The 18,053-nt window shown below is 54.0% G+C and overlaps 1 protein-coding gene across 1 annotated transcript in view; it reads right to left on the minus strand.

Moving 5' to 3' along the window:
• Positions 1-18,053, minus strand: part of STX1A (syntaxin 1A) — a 66,329-nt gene that overhangs the window by 10,305 nt on the left and 37,971 nt on the right. The window contains exons 4-6 of the mRNA XM_064677697.1: positions 6,847-6,921; positions 4,424-4,497; positions 1,740-1,848 (exon numbers count right to left, since the gene is read on the minus strand). Coding sequence (XP_064533767.1) covers positions 1,740-1,848; positions 4,424-4,497; positions 6,847-6,921 — 258 coding nt within the window. The remainder of the gene's footprint in view (positions 1-1,739; positions 1,849-4,423; positions 4,498-6,846; positions 6,922-18,053) is intronic.

Genomic DNA, 18,053 nt, shown 5'->3' on the forward strand with positions numbered 1-18,053 from the left:
AGATTTCCCACTGTCCAGATGTGGGAATCCCACCTGGACTGTGTAGATGACTGTGTCCCTCCCCAGCACAACCCCACCCTGCCTCTGCACCTGCTCCACACCTCCATCCCAAAGGGAATGCAGGTCCCTCACTGTCAGGAACTGGGACACCTCCCCTGCATCCTTCACTGCTCCACAGGGAATCCTGAGCAGCCCTTTTCCTGCAGCCATCAGGCTCTGTCAGGCACCAGCAGCCCAGCAGGACAGACAGAGCAAACACAAGTATAACTTGATGTATCTCCAGAATTTAAGTAGAGCAGCAAAGTCCTTCCAAAATCCAGTAGGAGAACAAGAAGAAGGTTTCCTTCAGGTCTGCAGCCAATCAGGGATACGGCTGAGTCCTCTCAAATCTCCTCTCTCAGAGGGAGGCACAGGGATACCTTAAATTCCTGTTCACATGACAAGCCACCCCTCAGCTGTCACCTGCAGGATGACGTTGGCTGATGAATGAGTCAGGCAGCTGGAGCAGTGACACATCATCCTGCTTTACAGCAAACTAGCAAGCTCTTGTTGAGCCTCGTGTCAGTCAGCCTTCCCATCCAGCCACCCTGGGACAGCCCTGTTACTATTATACATCAGAAAGACTAATTTTAACAGAGGCTTGCACAGCTGAGTCTCCCTCGAGCCCTCCACAGAAACCCCACAGCACCCAGACTTCCAGGCATCCCAGCCCATGAAAGACATTCCCACAGGAGACCACCAAGGACACCACTCTGACTCACAGACCTCCTGTCATCATTCACGCTGAGCTGTTGAAAGGAAGAAAAACATCCATTTGGTTGTGAGATTTTTAAAAAAAAGGACTAGGATTCAGATCCTTCCATTCCGAGCACAAACCCCACGACACCTCTGACAATGAGATTATTTACAAAAATCTCTTTAAATCTCTGCATGCCCTGACTTTCCCCTTGCTTATTCTCCTAATTACGGTGGTGACATGGTTCTTCCTTGCTGGGAGATGATCCCATTGCTCTAAAACTATCCAGGTATCACTGACTGCCCAGCAGAACCATCAGGAGAGTCTTTTGTGGACAGGCAGGACCAGACTTATCCTGGACGATGGGCTCTGGATGACTCAGAGAGATCATAGTGCCACAGTGGTGTCACCTGGGTGAGGTGTCGCCAGCCTCAGAAGTGTCACCTGGGCCCCTCCCTTGGACAGAAAACAACATTACTGCTGCTAAGAGCCATCAGGTCCTGGGTTCTGGGAGGTGCCTGGGGCAGGCACTGAGGCTCCTGCTCCTCCTGGGCAAGGCAAACCACTGGGAGCAGGGAGTGCTCCCATCTCAAGAGCTCCCTTCTCTGCTTTCATGTTTAGCCCACTTCAGCCACGATGAAGAGCACCCCGAGGAAGGGCAAAGCACACATGGGAGGCAGGAATTCCCATGAGCTCCTTCGAATTAAAAACGAGCTGCAAACAAGGAAGATATTCCTCTCCCTGTGCTCCCGGCGCCCTCTCCGCAGCATTTCGGGATGTGCTTTGCTGGATGTGCTTTGCCACTGAAACTCAAGGTATCACCCCCTGTCCATCTCCCACAGGAGCCGTGTCCCATCACATCCATGGGCCCCTCTGCCCCCCTGCGTTTTCCAGGGAAGCTCTACCCAGTTGCAGGAGCAGTTCTGATCCATCAGGAGCCAGTGCAGGACGTGGCCCCATGGCACACACAGCCCAGCTGTGTTCCCACTCCAGGTTTACTCACTGATCTCCAGCTGCCTCTGGATCCTGCCCTTGCAGCGCTCCCGGTAGTCGGTCTGCGTGGCGTTGTACTCGGACATCACCTCCACGAACTTGCGGGACAGTGTGGAGTGCTGTGGAGGGGAGAGGAGGAGAGAGGGGGGTGAGGGTCCTGCAGGAGGGAGAGCCCTTCCATCCCCATGGCAGGGAAGGCTCAGTCCTGAGCACCCCCTGCACCTCCAGCCACCCCAAAGGCATTTCCAGCCCAAATGCTGCTCTGGAGGGTGTGACAGAGCACTAAGGGGGAGGTGGCAGCAGGTGACACCCCTCAGCCTGAGCACAGCCTCCATCCCCCAGAGGACACCCTGGGGTGGTTGGCAGCACCCCCCTCACACCACTTGTGCCCAAGCAAACTGGAGCTGAGGCCAAGGCTGCTCGAAGTCACAGAATCACAGGATCATTTTGGCTGGAAAAGGCCTCCGAGATCATCAAGTCCAACCTGTGCCTGATCCCCACCCTGTCCCCCAGCCCAGAGCACTGAGTGCCACCTCCAATCATTCCTTGGACACCTCCAGGGATGGGGACTCCACCACCTCCCTGGGCAGCCCCTTCCAATGCCTGATCATCCTTTCCATGGAGAAATTCTACCTGATATCCAACCTGAACCTCCCCTGGAGCAACTTGAGGCCGTTTCCTCTTGTCCTGTCCCTTGTTCCCTGGGAGCAGAGCCTGACCCCCACCTGGCTCCAACCTCCCGTCAGGGAGTTGTAGAGAGTGAGAAGGTCCCCCCTGAGCCTCCTTTTCTTCAGGTCGAGCCCCCCCAGCTCCTTCAGCCACTCCTCATATGACTCATATGACTCTCTAGACCCTTTTCCAGCTCTGTTGCCTCTCTCTGGACAGTCTTTGCCCATCATGAGAACTGTGACTGCCAGACGTGCCTGGTGCCACCAGCACTCAGCCGTGTTGGTGCAGGTCTTGTCACACCTGGAGCAGCCCCAGCCAGCACAGCCCTCCTTCCAGGAGACAGCACTGGAGACATCTCGAGGATACACTTGGATTTGCTCTGCAGCTATTCTGAGCCAGCAGCAGCACAGTATTTATGGCACAGCCTCAGCCTCAGCTCATCTTCTCCCTCCTCCACCTCAAACCTCACACGAACGCACCCGACAGCTCCAGCCTCTGCTCCAGAGGTGCTGGCCCAGAGCAAGGTCAGAACAGCTCCTGAGCATCTCAGCCCAAAATCCAGCAATGCCACGACATGCCATCCAAGGGACTGCCTTTCCAAAACTGTTTTTCCTAAAATCCACTTCATTCTCATTCAGCTGAAAACTACCAACCTATGCTGATCTGCAGTCAAATATAGCCTGGGTGCTGAGTGACACCCTTCCTGCTCGCCAGCACACCACGCTACACCTCTTTTGCTTCAGAAGTTATTTAACTCAGTGTTTATTTTCTCAGATTGCTATTTTATGTTCCCACGGGCATCCCACATGTCTACAAAATGCATTTGATTTTTGAAGGAACACAGAGTTTCATGCAAAATGGGCTGGAAAAAAAGCACTTGAGATGGCTTTCAGTTATTAAATAAAGCTACCTGAATATTCACAGCAAATCAAATGCATACCAAAATGTACCTTGTGTTTGAAAGAAACTCATTAAACAGAAAATACTAACTACAGTTAGGAAATGGGGTTGTTTCACCCAGGGCCAGCAACTCTTCACTCCTCAAATGTGGGGAAGGCAGCCCAAGCCAGAGAAGCTGTGGTGGTCCCATCACTTAAAGTGTTCAAGGCCAGGTTGGACAGGGTTTGGAGCAACCTGGGCTAGTGGAAGGTGTCCCTGCCCATGGCAGGGGGTTGGACTGGATCATCTTTGAAGGTCCTTTCCAACCACAGCAGAGCTCTGCCCATGCTGGGTCCCTCCAGGAGGGACAGCAGAGTTGCCTGCAGGGGACTCGCTGCTCTCCTGCTACTGCACCATCCTTTGGTTCTGCTGTGCCCCAGCAATTCCCTGTCCCACCTGCCCTAGAGACAGGTGGGCCTTTCCCTTGCCCCAGCTTTGCAGAGTGTGGAGCTGGGGAGTGCTGGGGTTCCAGCTGGGAGCTGCCTCTGCAGAGGTGATCTGTTATCATCACTGCCATATCGATCCAGCACCGACTGCGGATGGGAGAGCAGGCTCTGCGAGTGGCTTCTCAGACTGAGAGGGAGATAAACAAACTATAAACACCAGAACTCTTTCAGCACCACTGCAGTGTGGAGAAAGCAGGACTTTTACTGAGCTGTGTGTGTGCAGGACTCCCGTGAGAGCCGCAGATCCACATCTGGATCCCACCCCAGGTGATGAAGAGCAACACCGGCAGCTCCTGTTGCCTTTATCCCTTTAATAATTTGCTAAACCTCACTCCTGGCTGCAGAGCAAGGCTCTGAGATGCTTTGTCTTCACCCACATCCCCCAGACCAGGCACTGCAGTGACACAGGGGCAGATTCCAGGCTGGAGCAATGGCTGCATCCCCCCGGGGTGCTCTCTCACCAAAGCATCACCAGAAGGTAAAAAAAACTACAAAGCAACCTTGCACGGTGGGGCAGGAGACAGAGCTTCACTTAGAGAAGGCTGTTCTATAGCCAAGCACAGCCCACCTCTCCCAGCACCTCCTGGAATCCCTCAGCTGCCAATTCCTGTCCTCCTGGTGCCAGAGGGCAGAGACTCACCTGAGTTTTCCTTATCCGCAGGTCAGCCGATGACCTGTTCAGTCCTTCCTCTTGTTCAATACTCTGCTCAATACCTGGTTGGGGTAGAAGGACACAGATTATTTTGTGCTGTTTGGAGAAGAATCACAGAATCAAGAAGGTTGGAAAAGACCTCCATGTTCATCAAATCCAAACTTCGACCTCATGCCCGCGAAAGCACAGCACCAAATGGCACATCTACTAACTTCTGAACACTTCCAAGAATGGTGACTCCACCACTTCCCTGGAGAGCCTGTTCCAATGCCTGACCAAAGGAAAGGGATTGTTTGGCAAAGGGACTGTGAAAGACTGAAGCCTTTGGATCGAGGAGTTCCCAACTCCTGACTCCGGCCTGACATTCAGCCTGGGCTGGCAGCAAAGCCCCATTTCATGACTGCAAAACACCTGGTGCCTGGCCACTGGCTGAGATTTGGGGCTGTCAAGGGCAGCACTGTCATTCCCACGCAGGTGAGCCAGGATTTCCATACAAAACTGATACGATGCCCAGGTCAGTACTCAAACCAAATGGAGAGTTGTTCTGCCCAGCGACTCAGGAGGAGGAAACCCAGAGCTAAAATGTCTCTGCAAAGTACCAAACCTCAAGACTTCTCCAGGGACCCTAAAAATAGCAGCTCCTCCAGCTGCCCAGCCTGGCACAGGGAGGACTCACCAGGCTGGCAAGAATGCACTTCACCATGCTGAGCAGCCCTGCAGCAGGGCAGGGATCTGCCCCTTTAATTATGCAGCTAATTGAGATGAAGCCCTCACTGCCCAAAGCCCATGAATCATGTCAGGGAGGAGCAGTACCCCATGTCCCACCATGGTTTGGGCAGGGAGAGGGCACAGGACTGCAGGGCAGGAGGGTTGGCACAGATGAGGGCAGTGCAATCCTGCCCCATCCCTGGAAGTGTCCAAGGCCAGGTTGGACAGGGCTTGGAGCAGCCTAGTCTAGTGGAAGGTGTCCCTGCCCATGGCAGTGGGGTGGAACAAGATGGTCTTTAAGGTCCCTTCCAACCTGAACCATTGCATCTTTTAGGATTCTATGAAACCTCCTCAAGGCCAGCTCAGGACCTGTTAATTCAAAGACTTAATTTCAGGGACTTATAAAACCTAGAAGGAAGCTCCCATCAGGAGGCTGGCCAGCCTGCAGGTGCACACATCTCCATGTAAACCACCAGGTGTGAGCTGGTGGCATTCCCTCAGTGTGGCTGAAGACCCCATTCCCAATGCTGACGTCCCACAGCTCTCTGAGCCTGGCTGTTCCCAGCACCTTCCCCACTGGAGCAGGTCCCTCGAGCCCAGCATGGCGCAGGTTCCTCCTGCAGCAGAGGCTCCCCATTCCCTGGAACTGCCCCCTCAACCTCCAGCACAGCTCAGTGTATTCCATCAGCAACTGGGCTTCCTCCACCCTCGTCACAAACCCATTTCTAAGGAACAGTATTGGCAAACACTGGGCATTTACGATAATTAATAAAATCACATTTTCCCAAGAAGCTGGTAATTAGAATTAGCCCCTGCATGAGCAATATCTGGCCTGAAGAAGTCAGTTTGTTGTCAGCAGATGTTGTTTTGGATCAGTCCTGACTGTTTTCTGTCATTGATCATGCTGGCCACGAGGCGATTTGGGACAAAGCACAAGGACTAATCATCCTCTGCTCCAGGTAAACATGATACCAGGGAGTCTTTTCTGGAAGCAGAAAACAGGAGTTGAAGCCTGTCCTGCAATCCTTCAGGCTCTCAAAGCCTCTTAAAAAACACCAAACAAAACACTAATGGAAAAGGATTTTTGTTTTGCCGTGGGATAAGCACCAGCTCCTCTCCCACCCTTCAGACAGCCAGGTCTCCTGCACCAATCTCAACCAAATCCCACCCTGGTGTCCAAGACTACCAGAGACAAATCCAAGCTGCACCAGAGTGTCCTCACCGACCCCCCGAATCCCTGGAGTCCAGTCATGGAATTCTGGGCTCATCTGAGTGCTCCAGCACAACCCTGTCCATCAGCAGGCTGACACTCATGTTGTTGTCACTCCTCACTGTCAGACAGACTGACTGACTGTTCCAGTGGTGGAAACTGAAGGTCATATCCTGCAGCACGTTCCACAGCAGCACCTCTTCACCCACCCAGCCCTGGAGCTCACCCTTTGGCTGTGCCAGGGGTTTGCCCAGAGCCCAACACCTGCCAGTGGTGGTGGCACAGGACTGGCTTGGACGCCACCAGGTGCTCGTGGCCCCATTCCCTCATCTCCATCCTGGGAACAGGGCACAAGGGGGCAAATTCACAAAGGGCAAATAAAAGCAGCTGGAGGGTGCAGGGGGAGGGAAGGTGATGCCCATCCCTGGGTGCACCCCCAGGATAGGAGTGCTCTGGGCAGAACTCCACAGCTCCATCACGAGCCAACACTCACTCTTTAGCTTGGAGCGCACTTTGTTCGCCGTCTTCTTTATGTCAGACATCAGCTCTTCCAGCTCCTCCTTCGTTTCTGGGGAGAGAGGAAAGAGCAACATGGATATGTTGGAGACACTGCAAAAATCTGCTGCCTGGCCCTGCAGTGTGTGGAGACCAGAGCTGGGAGCACTCCCACCCCCTTCCTGGGAGCATTTCTACCTCTGGACTGGGAGCACTCCCACCCCCGGGACTGGGAGCACTCCTGCCTCCAGACTGGGAGCACTCCTGCCTTCAGACTGGGAGCACTTCCACCTCCAAAGTGGGAGCACTCCCCCCACCTAGACTGGGAGAACTCCCACCCATAGACTGAGAGCGTTTCCACCTCTTACTCCATGCTGGACTCTCCTCACAGTCCTGAGACCCCCCTGGAGCTGCCTCCAGCTCTGGGGTCCCAACTCAGGACAACAGGGTTAAACTGAACAAGGGTAGGGGCAGGTTGGACATGGGGAAGAAATGTTGGACCACGAGGGTGGTGGGCCCTGGCACTGGTTGCCCAGAGAAGCTGTGGCTGCCCCATCCCTGCAAGTGTCCAAGGCCAGGTTGGACAGGGCTCGGAGCAACCTGGGACAGTGGAAGGTGTCCCTGCCCATGGCGGGAGGATTGGAATTCGATGGTCTTTAAGGTCCCTTCTAACCCAAACCATCCTGTGAGTCTGAACTCATCCAAGTTCCTCTCCCAGAAACCAGCATGTCCTTGATGGAGCCAGGACGTGCAGCTGTGCCCCACACCATCCTGTGCTCCAGAAACTGCTGGACCCCCAGACACAGCAGGGCTGGAGCAGGGGCACATCCCTGTGCCCAGCATTCCAGTACTCAACTGTGCCCTGCCCTCCCTGCTGCCACCCCAACGCTCCCTCTTGATTTTGATGAGATCAAGACTTAATTAAATAAAACATTGTTTAATATAGATGAGGCACACTGACTGAGTCACGTCAATGGCTCCAATGCCAGCTGCCAGTCACAGGCATAATTAGAAAATCCTGATGATGGCAATGTGCTGGGGGAAGGTCCCATCGTACCAGAGGCTGTACACATTCCTGACCCAGAGCTATGAACTTCAGCACTATTGGGAAAAGGAGAAAAGGGACACATCTGTGAATTCCTTCACCCCCCAATATTTGCTAGAGAATGAGCACAAATGCAGGGACAGGAAGAGGATATTTTCAGTTTGAGTTCTCATTTAAGTGACTAATTATCTATTTTTTTCCCATTCTTGAAAGAACTTGTAAAAATAAGAAGTAAATAAATAATAAGAAATTATAATAAGAAGAAATTAATAATTGTAATAATAAGGAATTAATGATTGTTTCTTAATAAAGCAACGAACCAGCCTGGGCTGAGTAACTCCCTGAAACCATCCAGGCTGGGGAAGCAGACAAGGACCCAGGACTGCCATGAACATAAGGGAGTTGGGACTGTCCACCTGGAAAGCCAAGGGAGTTCCTACTGCTGCCTGCGACTGCCCTGCAGGAGGGTGGTGAGAAGCTGGGGCCAGGCATCCTGCTGGTCCTTGGAAGCGACCTTCAGCTTCCTGCTGAAGTTTCAGAGTGCACAGGGACAGGACAACCAGTGCTGGACCAAGCTGGGACAGCAAAATGCAAATTAGATATTGGAAAAAACAACAGTCATGAAGGCAGTCAAATACTGGACCCAGAGAGGCTGTGGGACATCCTTCCTTAAGGATATTCAGCATGTGGCTGAGCAACCAGATCCAATGGACTTGCTGGAGGGGACTGGGCCAGGGACCTCCAAGGCCCCTTCTCATCCATATCCCCTTCCCACCCATATCCACCCTCGATCCTATTAAACAATTTCACATAACTCACTGCCTTGTACTTTCCCTTCTCCCTGTCAAACTGGGCTGAGGGATTCTCCCTCTCTACTCTGCCCTCGTGAGACCCCACCTGCAGTGTTGCCTCCAGCATGGGGGCCTCCAACATAGGAAGGACATGGAGCTGCTGGATAGAGTTCAGAGGAGGCCACAGAGATGTTCTGAGGACTTGAGCCCCTCTGCTCTGGAACCAGACTGGGAGAGCTGGGGGTGTTCAGCCTGGAGAAGAGAAGGCTCCAGGGAGACCTGAGAGCCCCTTCCAGGGCCTAAAGGGGCTCCAGGAGAGCTGGAGAGGGACTTGGGACAAGGGATGGAGGGACAGGACAAGGGGGAATGGCTTCCCACTGCCAGAGGGCAGGTTTTAATTAGACATTAGGAGGAAATTCTTTCTTGTGTGGATGGGGAGGCCCTGGCACAGGTTGTCCAGAGAAGCTGTGGCTGCCCCATCCCTGGAAGTGTTCAAAGCCAGGCAGGACAGGGCTTGGAGCAACCTGGACTAGTGGAAAGTGTCCCTGCCCATGGCAGGGGGTGGGATGAGATGATCTTTAAGGATCCTTATGATCCCATGATACGCTGCCATGATGCTGCCACTGAGGATGCACAGGGTAGGCAGTGAGCACAGTCCTGTGGTGGCCACTCAGGATGGGGACAGGACCACACAGAGGGATGCAGGGGACAGGGAACGGGAGCTGGGTGCCTTCCTCAAAATATTTCCAACTGAGCAGCAGAGAGAACTCTCCTTCTGGCTGGCTTTGAGTCACAGGCCGTGTGAGGATTACTTGGCGGCCTGGCAGGCACAGGCTGCCCAGACAATTATTTTCACATCCACGGCGTCTGTTTAAGTGACTCACTCAGATCTATTTAACCATTCCCAGAGAGTGACATCCAGCCACGGGAAGCTCAAGTACCACAACATTGTCACGCTATGGTCGGTGTCACCCCACGCCAGAGCGGCACTGAGGGGGGAGAGGGGATGTTTCAGGGGATGGGTCCCACAGCCCACCTGGAATGTCTGCTCTGCTGCAGCGGGAGCAGGGATGTCCCCATGGCCACCAGCACGTGGGGCCACGTCCCTGGTCCCCGCTGGGAGGGAGGAGGAGGCTTTGGTCCAAGGTCAAGTCTTGTGTCCCCGAGAAGCCCCAGGGCCTGCTGTGACCTTGTCCAGGAGGCAACCCAGGCAGTGCAGGGGAGGCAGGGGTGCAGGCAGGGGTGCAGGCAGAGGTGGGAGCTCTTTCTCCTTCCTCTGCCAGCAGCAAATGGGGCACCTGTCTGGCAGAGAGCAAACACCCAGCCCAGGCTGGTAACACTGCAGGCAAGCACACAGGAGCGGGCAGGCAGGAGTAGCAGGCAGGCAGGAGTAGCAGGCAGGTAGGCAGGAACAGGCAGGAACACGCAGAATCAGGCAGGTAGGCAGGCAGGAACAGGCAGGCAGGAACAGACAGGCAGGAGAAGCAGGCAAGCAGGAGCAGGCAGGAGCAGGTAGGAGCAGCAGGCAGGCAGGAGCAGGCAGGAGCAGCAGGAGCAGCAGGCAGGAACAGGCAGGAGTAGCAGGAGCAGCAGGCAGGAACAGGCAGGAGCAGCAGGAGCAGCAGGCAGGAACAGGCATGCAGGTAAGCGCCATCAGGAGCAGGCAGGTGCAGCGGGCAGGTAGGCAGGAGCAAGCAGAAATGGGCAGGAGCAGGCAGGAGAGCAGGCAGGAGCAGGTAGGCACAGTCCTCCACCCCTCACAGAGAAGGGCAGGCGCTGTCCCCACCCACTGTAGCTCCCCTGGGTGTCACAGTGACGGTGACTCTGCTCACAGGGTGCTCAGCCTCAAGCTGCCTCACTCCTTTTTGGGACTAAGAAATCTTTACCTTTGCAACCTGCAAGTCTTTACTGACAGCAACCAACCAACGTCATCAAGAAAGGCACAATTCCAAACTAATTTCCAGCTGAGTTACGTGGCAAAGCTGGGAAGAACAATCTTTTTGGCAAAGACTTAGTTCTTTCAATAAAAAAAATGAAAGAATATCCTGAGCACAGTTCCTTGAAGGAAATTAAAAAAAAAAAATAAATAAACCTTTCTTGTTTATCTTGGCACTTCCACTTACTGAATGTTGAGTATTTTTTAAAGGTGAATGCAAAGAGGAAGCACAGACCTGGAAGCCCCACAATGATCTGGTGTCTGGAAGCAAACCATAAGGAATCCTTTCTAGGGATCTACAGAGTTGGCTGAAACATTTTCCACAGTGTTTCATGGCCTTAAAGCAGTACAAATGAAACCTGTTGTAAAAGCCACCAGGGAGGAGATTGGCTAGAAAGGTCCTGTACCTGGGTCAGGGCAATCCCCTGTACCAGCACAGACTGGGGGATGGATGGATAGAGGGATAGACAGAGGGATGGATGGAGAGCACCCTGTGGAGAAGGATGTTCCAGCTGAAGTTCCATTTGCCAAAAGACATTTGGGACATCAGTGACCTCTGTGTAGTCCTTCAGTTCCCAAAGGCTGACGTTTATTCTTGGAAACAGAGCTCAGAGCCTGACATTGAAACTTATTTATTCAAGCTACGGAAAACAAGAAGAAAATCATCAGACACTGACTCAACCCTTCCCGAATTTTCTTGTTTTTTCAGCTCTGCTCAACACAACCATCTGCAGCAGGTGTGACAGAATGGGGAGCAGGCAGAGGGGGGACAGGAGAGAGCTGCTCCAAGCAGAGCTGGGGCTGTCCCTTCCACAGAGAAGCGACACAAGGAGCTCCAGCTGCCTGCTGAGCTGCAGAAACAGGACACGGCGAGGTCGTCCATCTGCCTTCGCCAGGAGCGAGGGCACGGGAGACATCCAGTGCCATCAGGAAGGACCAGCAGCCCTGGGATTTTTAACTTCCTGCATGCCAGGAGGGACAAATCTTGCTTGAGGTGCAGCAAGGAGAGACACTGCCAGGGTTCAAGGTCAGTGCAAAATGTCACTAGGCTTTTATACAGGAACAGAACAGAGATGATGCACAGAAGGGACTGAAAAGCTTTAGGGATCCCCTGGGAGGAAAAGTGTTCCCTGAAATGCCTCGTCTGTCCACCTGTGTTTTGTGGTGACCCACAACAGATTAAATTGTAGTTTTTGACTTTTGACATCCACCACTGCCCTGCACAGCCTGTGCCAGAGCTTAACCATCCTTTCAGTGAAGACATTTTCCCCTAATATCAAACCTAAACCTCCCCTGGAGCAACTTGAAGTTATTTCCTTTTGTCCTGTCCCTTGTTTCCTGGGAACAGAGCCCGACCCTTCCCCTGGCTCCCCCCTCCTGTCAGGGAGTTGTAGAGAGTGAGAAGGTCCCTCCTGAGCCTCCTTTTCTCCAGGCTGAGCACCTCCAGCTCCTTCAGCTCCTTCTGGTGCTCCAGCCCCTTCCCCAGCTCTGTTCCTTTCCCTGGACATGCTCCAGCCCCTCAATGTCTTCCTTGTTGTGAGGAAGACAAAATTGATCCCAGGACTTGAGGTGCCCCAGCAGTGCCCAGCACAGGGGGATGGTCCCTGCCCTGGTCCCACTGGCCACACTTGCTGACAACAACATCTTCTCCTGCAGCCACTTGCTGGCTGTTTATGACCCAGCAGCACAAATGAGGGGATCACAGTGCTCCCACCAAATGACTGTGGTTTGGTGATAACCCTGTGCAAGGAGCAGAGCTGGTGCAGTGCAGTGCCTTGCTCCAGTTTCTCCATTTTCAGAGAAAGTTGGATTTCATTTTTTCCCCAATTAACACTAAAACATCAGTTTGCAGACAGTGAGGGATGAAGGAGGGTCATGTAAATGACCTCATGCCTGGACACTGGTGTGAGCTTGAACCCACAGCTCCCAAAATCTGCTGCCCATCCTGCCTGCAGCGGGCTCAGGGAGCTTCCTGCCAACACACTCAGCAGCAAACCCAGACCCACAGCTCATCTCCAGCATCCTCAGCCCAACACATCCCACGCCTGTATTCCAGCTTACAGCTCCACCGGAGCAGCTGTTGGGAAAGCAGGAGGTCGCTGAGCTGGCAGGAAGCAGCAAGGATCAACAGCTCAAAGCAGGGGGAGTTTAGGAGATCTTTTAATTAAAAGCAGGCAGCGGACCTGATGGAAGCTCTGATGGAAGCACAGGATCTGGTGGGCGCTGCAGGCGGCTGCACCCCCGGGGACTCATCCCAGCTCCACCAGGGGCACCCAATTAAGGCACCAAAATTTATGTGAGCGAACGGCTGCGGATGCTGCTCCCACCTGCTGCAAACGGGCCCATCTGACAGAGCCCTGCAGCATCGTCCCCAGGGTTTGGGGATGTTCAATTCTCCGGGAGAAATCAGCTGACTGATGACCAAACGCTCCTTCCCTTGCCATGCTCTCCTCCAAGCCCTTCCATCCACCCTGTTAGCTCCAGGTTGGCACTGAACACCACCACAAGCACACAGTCCCTCCACCACCCGCTCCCATCCCACCTGGAGCCACACACAAACCCCCATCGGCTGCAGGATGGACAGAGGACACTTGGGATGCAGTGCTAGGGTTCACAGCAAAGCCACCCCAGGCCTCCCACGGGCACTGAGGGCACAGGTACCAACTAAAGCTCCTCAGCTCTATTTTTACAACACAGACGGCACTAACTGTCTTACCCTCCTTTAATTCTCCTGATCAAATTCCACTTCTAATACTCCATTTATTTTTCCCAGAAGCAAGGTCGGGTTAATCAGTCAATAATTACTCAGCTCATTCCCTCTCTCTTTAAAAAAGCTCCTTGTGCCTGCCAGGTATGCCAGGAATTATTGGAAATCAACACAAATGGCAAAGGCACCACCTTACTCAGCTCCTGGAAAACTTCCCAATCAATACCTTCAGGTAGCCTGGATCCAGCAGGGTCTATTTTTGGTATTGACTGTTTAGCAACAACCTGATTTACTATTGGAACGTTGGAATTTAATCAGCATAATATACACCACGTGTTTTCCCAAAAAAAAAAAGCACTTCCCGCATGTTTGTGTCCTTTCTGCATTATTCTCCCATTTTCCTTTATTAATGCACCAAAATGGCTGAGAGGTTTCTGCTCTTCTTTAAGTACCTCACGAAAACTTCAGCCTGTCCTTCAGGCTGCTGGGTGGGTTTTCCAGCTCCAGTTTCTGTGCCACTGGGAGAGGGTGGGAAAACATTCTCCTCCTCCTCACCATGTATGGGAAAATGGAGATGAATATAAATCTGTGGCAAGTAAAGCTCCAGGAATAGGAGGTACAGAGAAGTGGTAAGAAACACTGAAGAATGCAGGGAGGATAAAGTGCTTTCAATTTATTCCATGAGCACTTGATATCAAGGAGCAAGCTGGGATCATCCAGATCACCAGGAGTCCCTTGTGCTGACACCTGCATATGAGCAGTGGGGCTGCACAGGGGTCCTGCCCAAGGGGGTTTCACACTCCAGCCATATAAATATTTCTTTTAGGATTGAGGAACACAAACTAGGCTGAATTTGGGATCACAAACGAGCAATTGGAATTTTCTGGAGTTTTAATTGTTCTTGTAGCAGAGATATTTGGTGTAATTAAATAATTCCTTTCTGTCCCGTGCTTTAAACATAGGATCATGAACTCACAGTGTGGTTTGGGTTGGAAGGGATGTTCAAAGATCATACAGTCCAAGCCCTTATCATGGTCAGGGACACCTTCCACTAGCCCAGGTTGCTCCAAGCCCCATCCAACCTGACCTTGGACACTTTCAGGGATGGGGCAGTCACAGCTTCTCTGGGCAACCAGTGCCAGGGCCTTCCCATCCTCTGGTCCAACATTTCTTCCCCATGTCCAACCTGACTACACCCTCAATTTAACACCATTGTCTTATGTTGGGACCTCAGAGCTGGAGGCAGCTCCAGGGGGTCTCAGGGGAGTACTCCCTCCCTCTCCTGCTGCCCACACTGCTGGGGATGAGCCCAGGAGACACTTGGCTTTCTGGGCTGCCAGTGCCTGTGGATGGGTCATGTCCCATTTCTCACCCACCAGAATCCCCCAGTCCTCCACAGGATGTCCTCCATCCATCCATCCATCCATCCATCCATCCATCCATCCATCCATCCATCCATCCATTCCTCAGTCTGTGCTGGCACTAGGGATTGCCTCAACCCAGGTGCAGGACCTTGCCCTTGGTCTGGTTGAACTCCATGAGGTTCCCATGCTTTGGTAACTTTACTGCTGCCACTCCAGTATCCTAAGGCACTTTACCCATCCTTCCCAGGACCCCAGGACCTGGCTCTTCCCAAGAACAGACATACTGCAAATGCTGTATTTAAATTGTTCAGGATGAGAGAGTAAGTATGTGCCCAGTCTGTGAGAAGCAGGGCCTGATGTGGGGATGGGGTCCAGCACAGGAGGGAGGGAAGTCCTTCACCTCTGCACAAGGTGATGCAGATCACCCACAGTGAGCTCATTTGGACAAAGAGACACCGGGCTTTGTGTGGAAAGGCAGACAGCCAGGGAATTGTGGAAAGGTTATTTTTAGAGTTGCACATTTCCATGATAAAGAGCAAGTATTACCTCTGGCTGAAAAGAAAACTTTTTCTAGCACTGGTGGAAAAAAATGACCTGAAGCAGATCTACCCCCCAGAGCTTCAGCTGAGAGCACACTCGAGATGCTGCTGTTGGTACCCAAAGCAGCACGAAGAGTTCACACACCTGAACCTGCCCAATCCAGCTTTTTTTTCTTGAGAAAAGATCCGTGATTTATATTTTTAAACATTGATTGAAGCACAGGGAACTGCGCGACTTCACTCAACTCGTCTGGTCCCAGCAAGGACAACACACAGGCAGGTCACGGTGGCCAGGAAGGGTTTATAGGTCATCCTGCAGCCACTGTCACCTGCAGCCATCACCCCTGCACACTGGTTGTCTGACAGCTTCTCCAGACTCTATTAACTCATGGAAATGGGACTGCCCCAACTTCCAAGCTGGAAGGTATCACATTGCCGTGTAAACTGGAGAGATCCAAATGGTCCATTCCCAGGGAAAGGTCAAAAAGGGAAAAAAAATCCACCTCACAGTGCTGGGCACTTGCTCAACGACTCTTCCATAGAGTCATGGTCTCAAAGGGTGGTTTGGGTTGGAAGAGACCTTCATCTCGTTCCACCCCCTGCCATGGGCAGGGACACCTTCCACTAGCCCAGGTTGCTCCAAGCTTTGTCCAACCCGGCCTTGGACACTTGCAGGGATGGGGCAGCCACAGCTTCTCTGGGCAACCTGTGCCAGTCCCTACCACCCACATGGTACAACACTTCTTCCTTATGCCCAGCCCAAAACTGTTTGCAGGTGACCATAGCAGCAAAGGCAGGGTTTGGTCCCTCCATCCCCACCTGCACATGTCTCCAAACACAGGAGGGAGCAGCTCTGTGCCTTTATGTGAGATACACGTGCTGGGCTGGGCCCTCTTCCATGATCCCTGTCCCAAGGCTGCCCCGCTGCCTTGCTCTTTTGTTTGTTGAATTACAGAAATCAGAAACAAGTCGCTCCTGATCCAGGATCAGGGGAACATACCTGCTGCTGTCTGGGCACCCCTATCCCCATGCAGGGTGAGCAGTCAGCTGCCTCTGACCCGTTCCCCTGCCACCACGGCCCAGCTCTGCCCAGCACCTCCCCATCCACCCACACTGTGCTCTCCAGGTGCTGCTGCTTGGGACCCGTGTGCCATGGGAGCTGCTTGGGACCCGTGTGCCATGGGAGCTGTGTGCCATGGGAGCTGTGTGCCATGGGAGCTGTGTGCTGTGGGAGCTGTGTGCTGTGGGAGACGTATGAAAGCCATGGGAGCTGTGTGGGAGCTGTGTGCTGTGGGAACTGTGTGCCATGAGGGCTGTGTGCTGTGGGAGTTGTGGGAGCTGTGTGCTGTAGGAGCCATGTGCTGTGGGAGACATATGAAAACCATGGTACCTGTGTGTCATGGGAGCTGTGTGCCGTGGGAGCTGCGTGCCGTGGGAGCTGTGTGGGAGCTGTGTGCTGTGGGAGTTGTGGGAGCTGTGTGCTGTGGGAGTTGTGGGAGCTGTGTGCTGTGGGAGTTGTGGGAGCTGTGTGCTGTGGGAGTTGGTGCTGGGGGAGCTGTGTGCTTTAGGAGCTGTGGGAGCTGTGTGGGAGCTGTGTGCCATGGGAGCTGTGGGAGCTGTGGGAGCTATGTGGGAGCTGTGTGCCATGGGAGGTGTGGGAGCTGTGGGAGCTGTGTGGCGTAGGAGCCATGTGCTGTGGCAGGCAGCGTCGTGGGAGCTGTGTGATGTGGGAGCTGTGTGGGAGCTGTGTGCCATGGAAGCTGTGTGCCGTAGGAGCCATGTGCTGTGGGAGCCGTGTGACATGGGAGCTGTGTGGGAGCCACGTGCTCTGGAAGCTGTGTGGCGTAGCAGCTGTGTGCCTTGGGATCTGCATGTTGTGGGAGCTGTGTGCCATGGGAGCCGTGTGCCATGGGAGCCGTGCTGTGTGGGAGTTCTGGGAGCTGTGTGCCATGGGAGCTCTGGGAGCTGTGTGGTGCAGTCTGCCGTGGGAGCTGCATGTTGTGGGAGCTGTGTGGGAGCTGCGTGCCATGGGAGGTGTGGGAGCTGTGGGAGCTGTGTGGCGTAGGAGCCGTGTGCTGTGGGAGCTGTGTGATGTGGGAGCTGTCTGGGAGCCGTGTGCCATGGAAGCTGTGTACCACGGGAACCGTGTGGGAGCTGTGGGAACTGTGTGCCATGAGGACTGTGTGCTGTGGGAGCTGTGTGCTGTGGCAGGCAGTGCTGTGGGTGCCGTGGGAGCCATGCGACATGGGAGCTGTGGGAGCTGTGTGTCGTGGGAGCTGTGGGAGCCATGTGCCATGGGAGCTGTGTGGGAGCTGTGTGGGAGCTGTGGGAGCTGTGGGAGCTGTGGGAGCTGTAGGAGCCGTGTGCCGTGGCAGGCAGTGCCATGGGAGCTGTGGGAGCTGTGGGAGCTGTGGGAGCTGTGGGAGCTGTGTGCTGTGGCAGGCAGTGCCATGGGAGCTGTGGGAGCTGTGGGAGCTGTGGGAGCCGTGTCCCATGGGAGCTGTGGGAGCTGTGGGAGCTGTGGGAGCTGTGGGAGCTGTGTGCCGTGGCAGGCAGTGCCATGGGAGCTGTGGGAGCTGTGGGAGCCATGTGCCGTGGCAGGCAGTGCCATGGGAGCTGTGGGAGCTGTGGGAGCTGTGGGAGCCGTGTCCCATGGGAGCTGTGGGAGCTGTGGGAGCTGTGGGAGCTGTGGGAGCTGTGTGCCGTGGCAGGCAGTGCCATGGGAGCTGTGGGAGCTGTGGGAGCCATGTGCCGTGGCAGGCAGTGCCATGGGAGCTGTGGGAGCTGTGGGAGCCGTGTGCCGTGGCAGGCAGTGCCATGGGA

The sequence above is a fragment of the Pseudopipra pipra genome, chromosome 21 (genome assembly GCF_036250125.1).
Source record: "Pseudopipra pipra isolate bDixPip1 chromosome 21, bDixPip1.hap1, whole genome shotgun sequence".
NCBI lineage: Eukaryota > Metazoa > Chordata > Aves > Passeriformes > Pipridae > Pseudopipra > Pseudopipra pipra.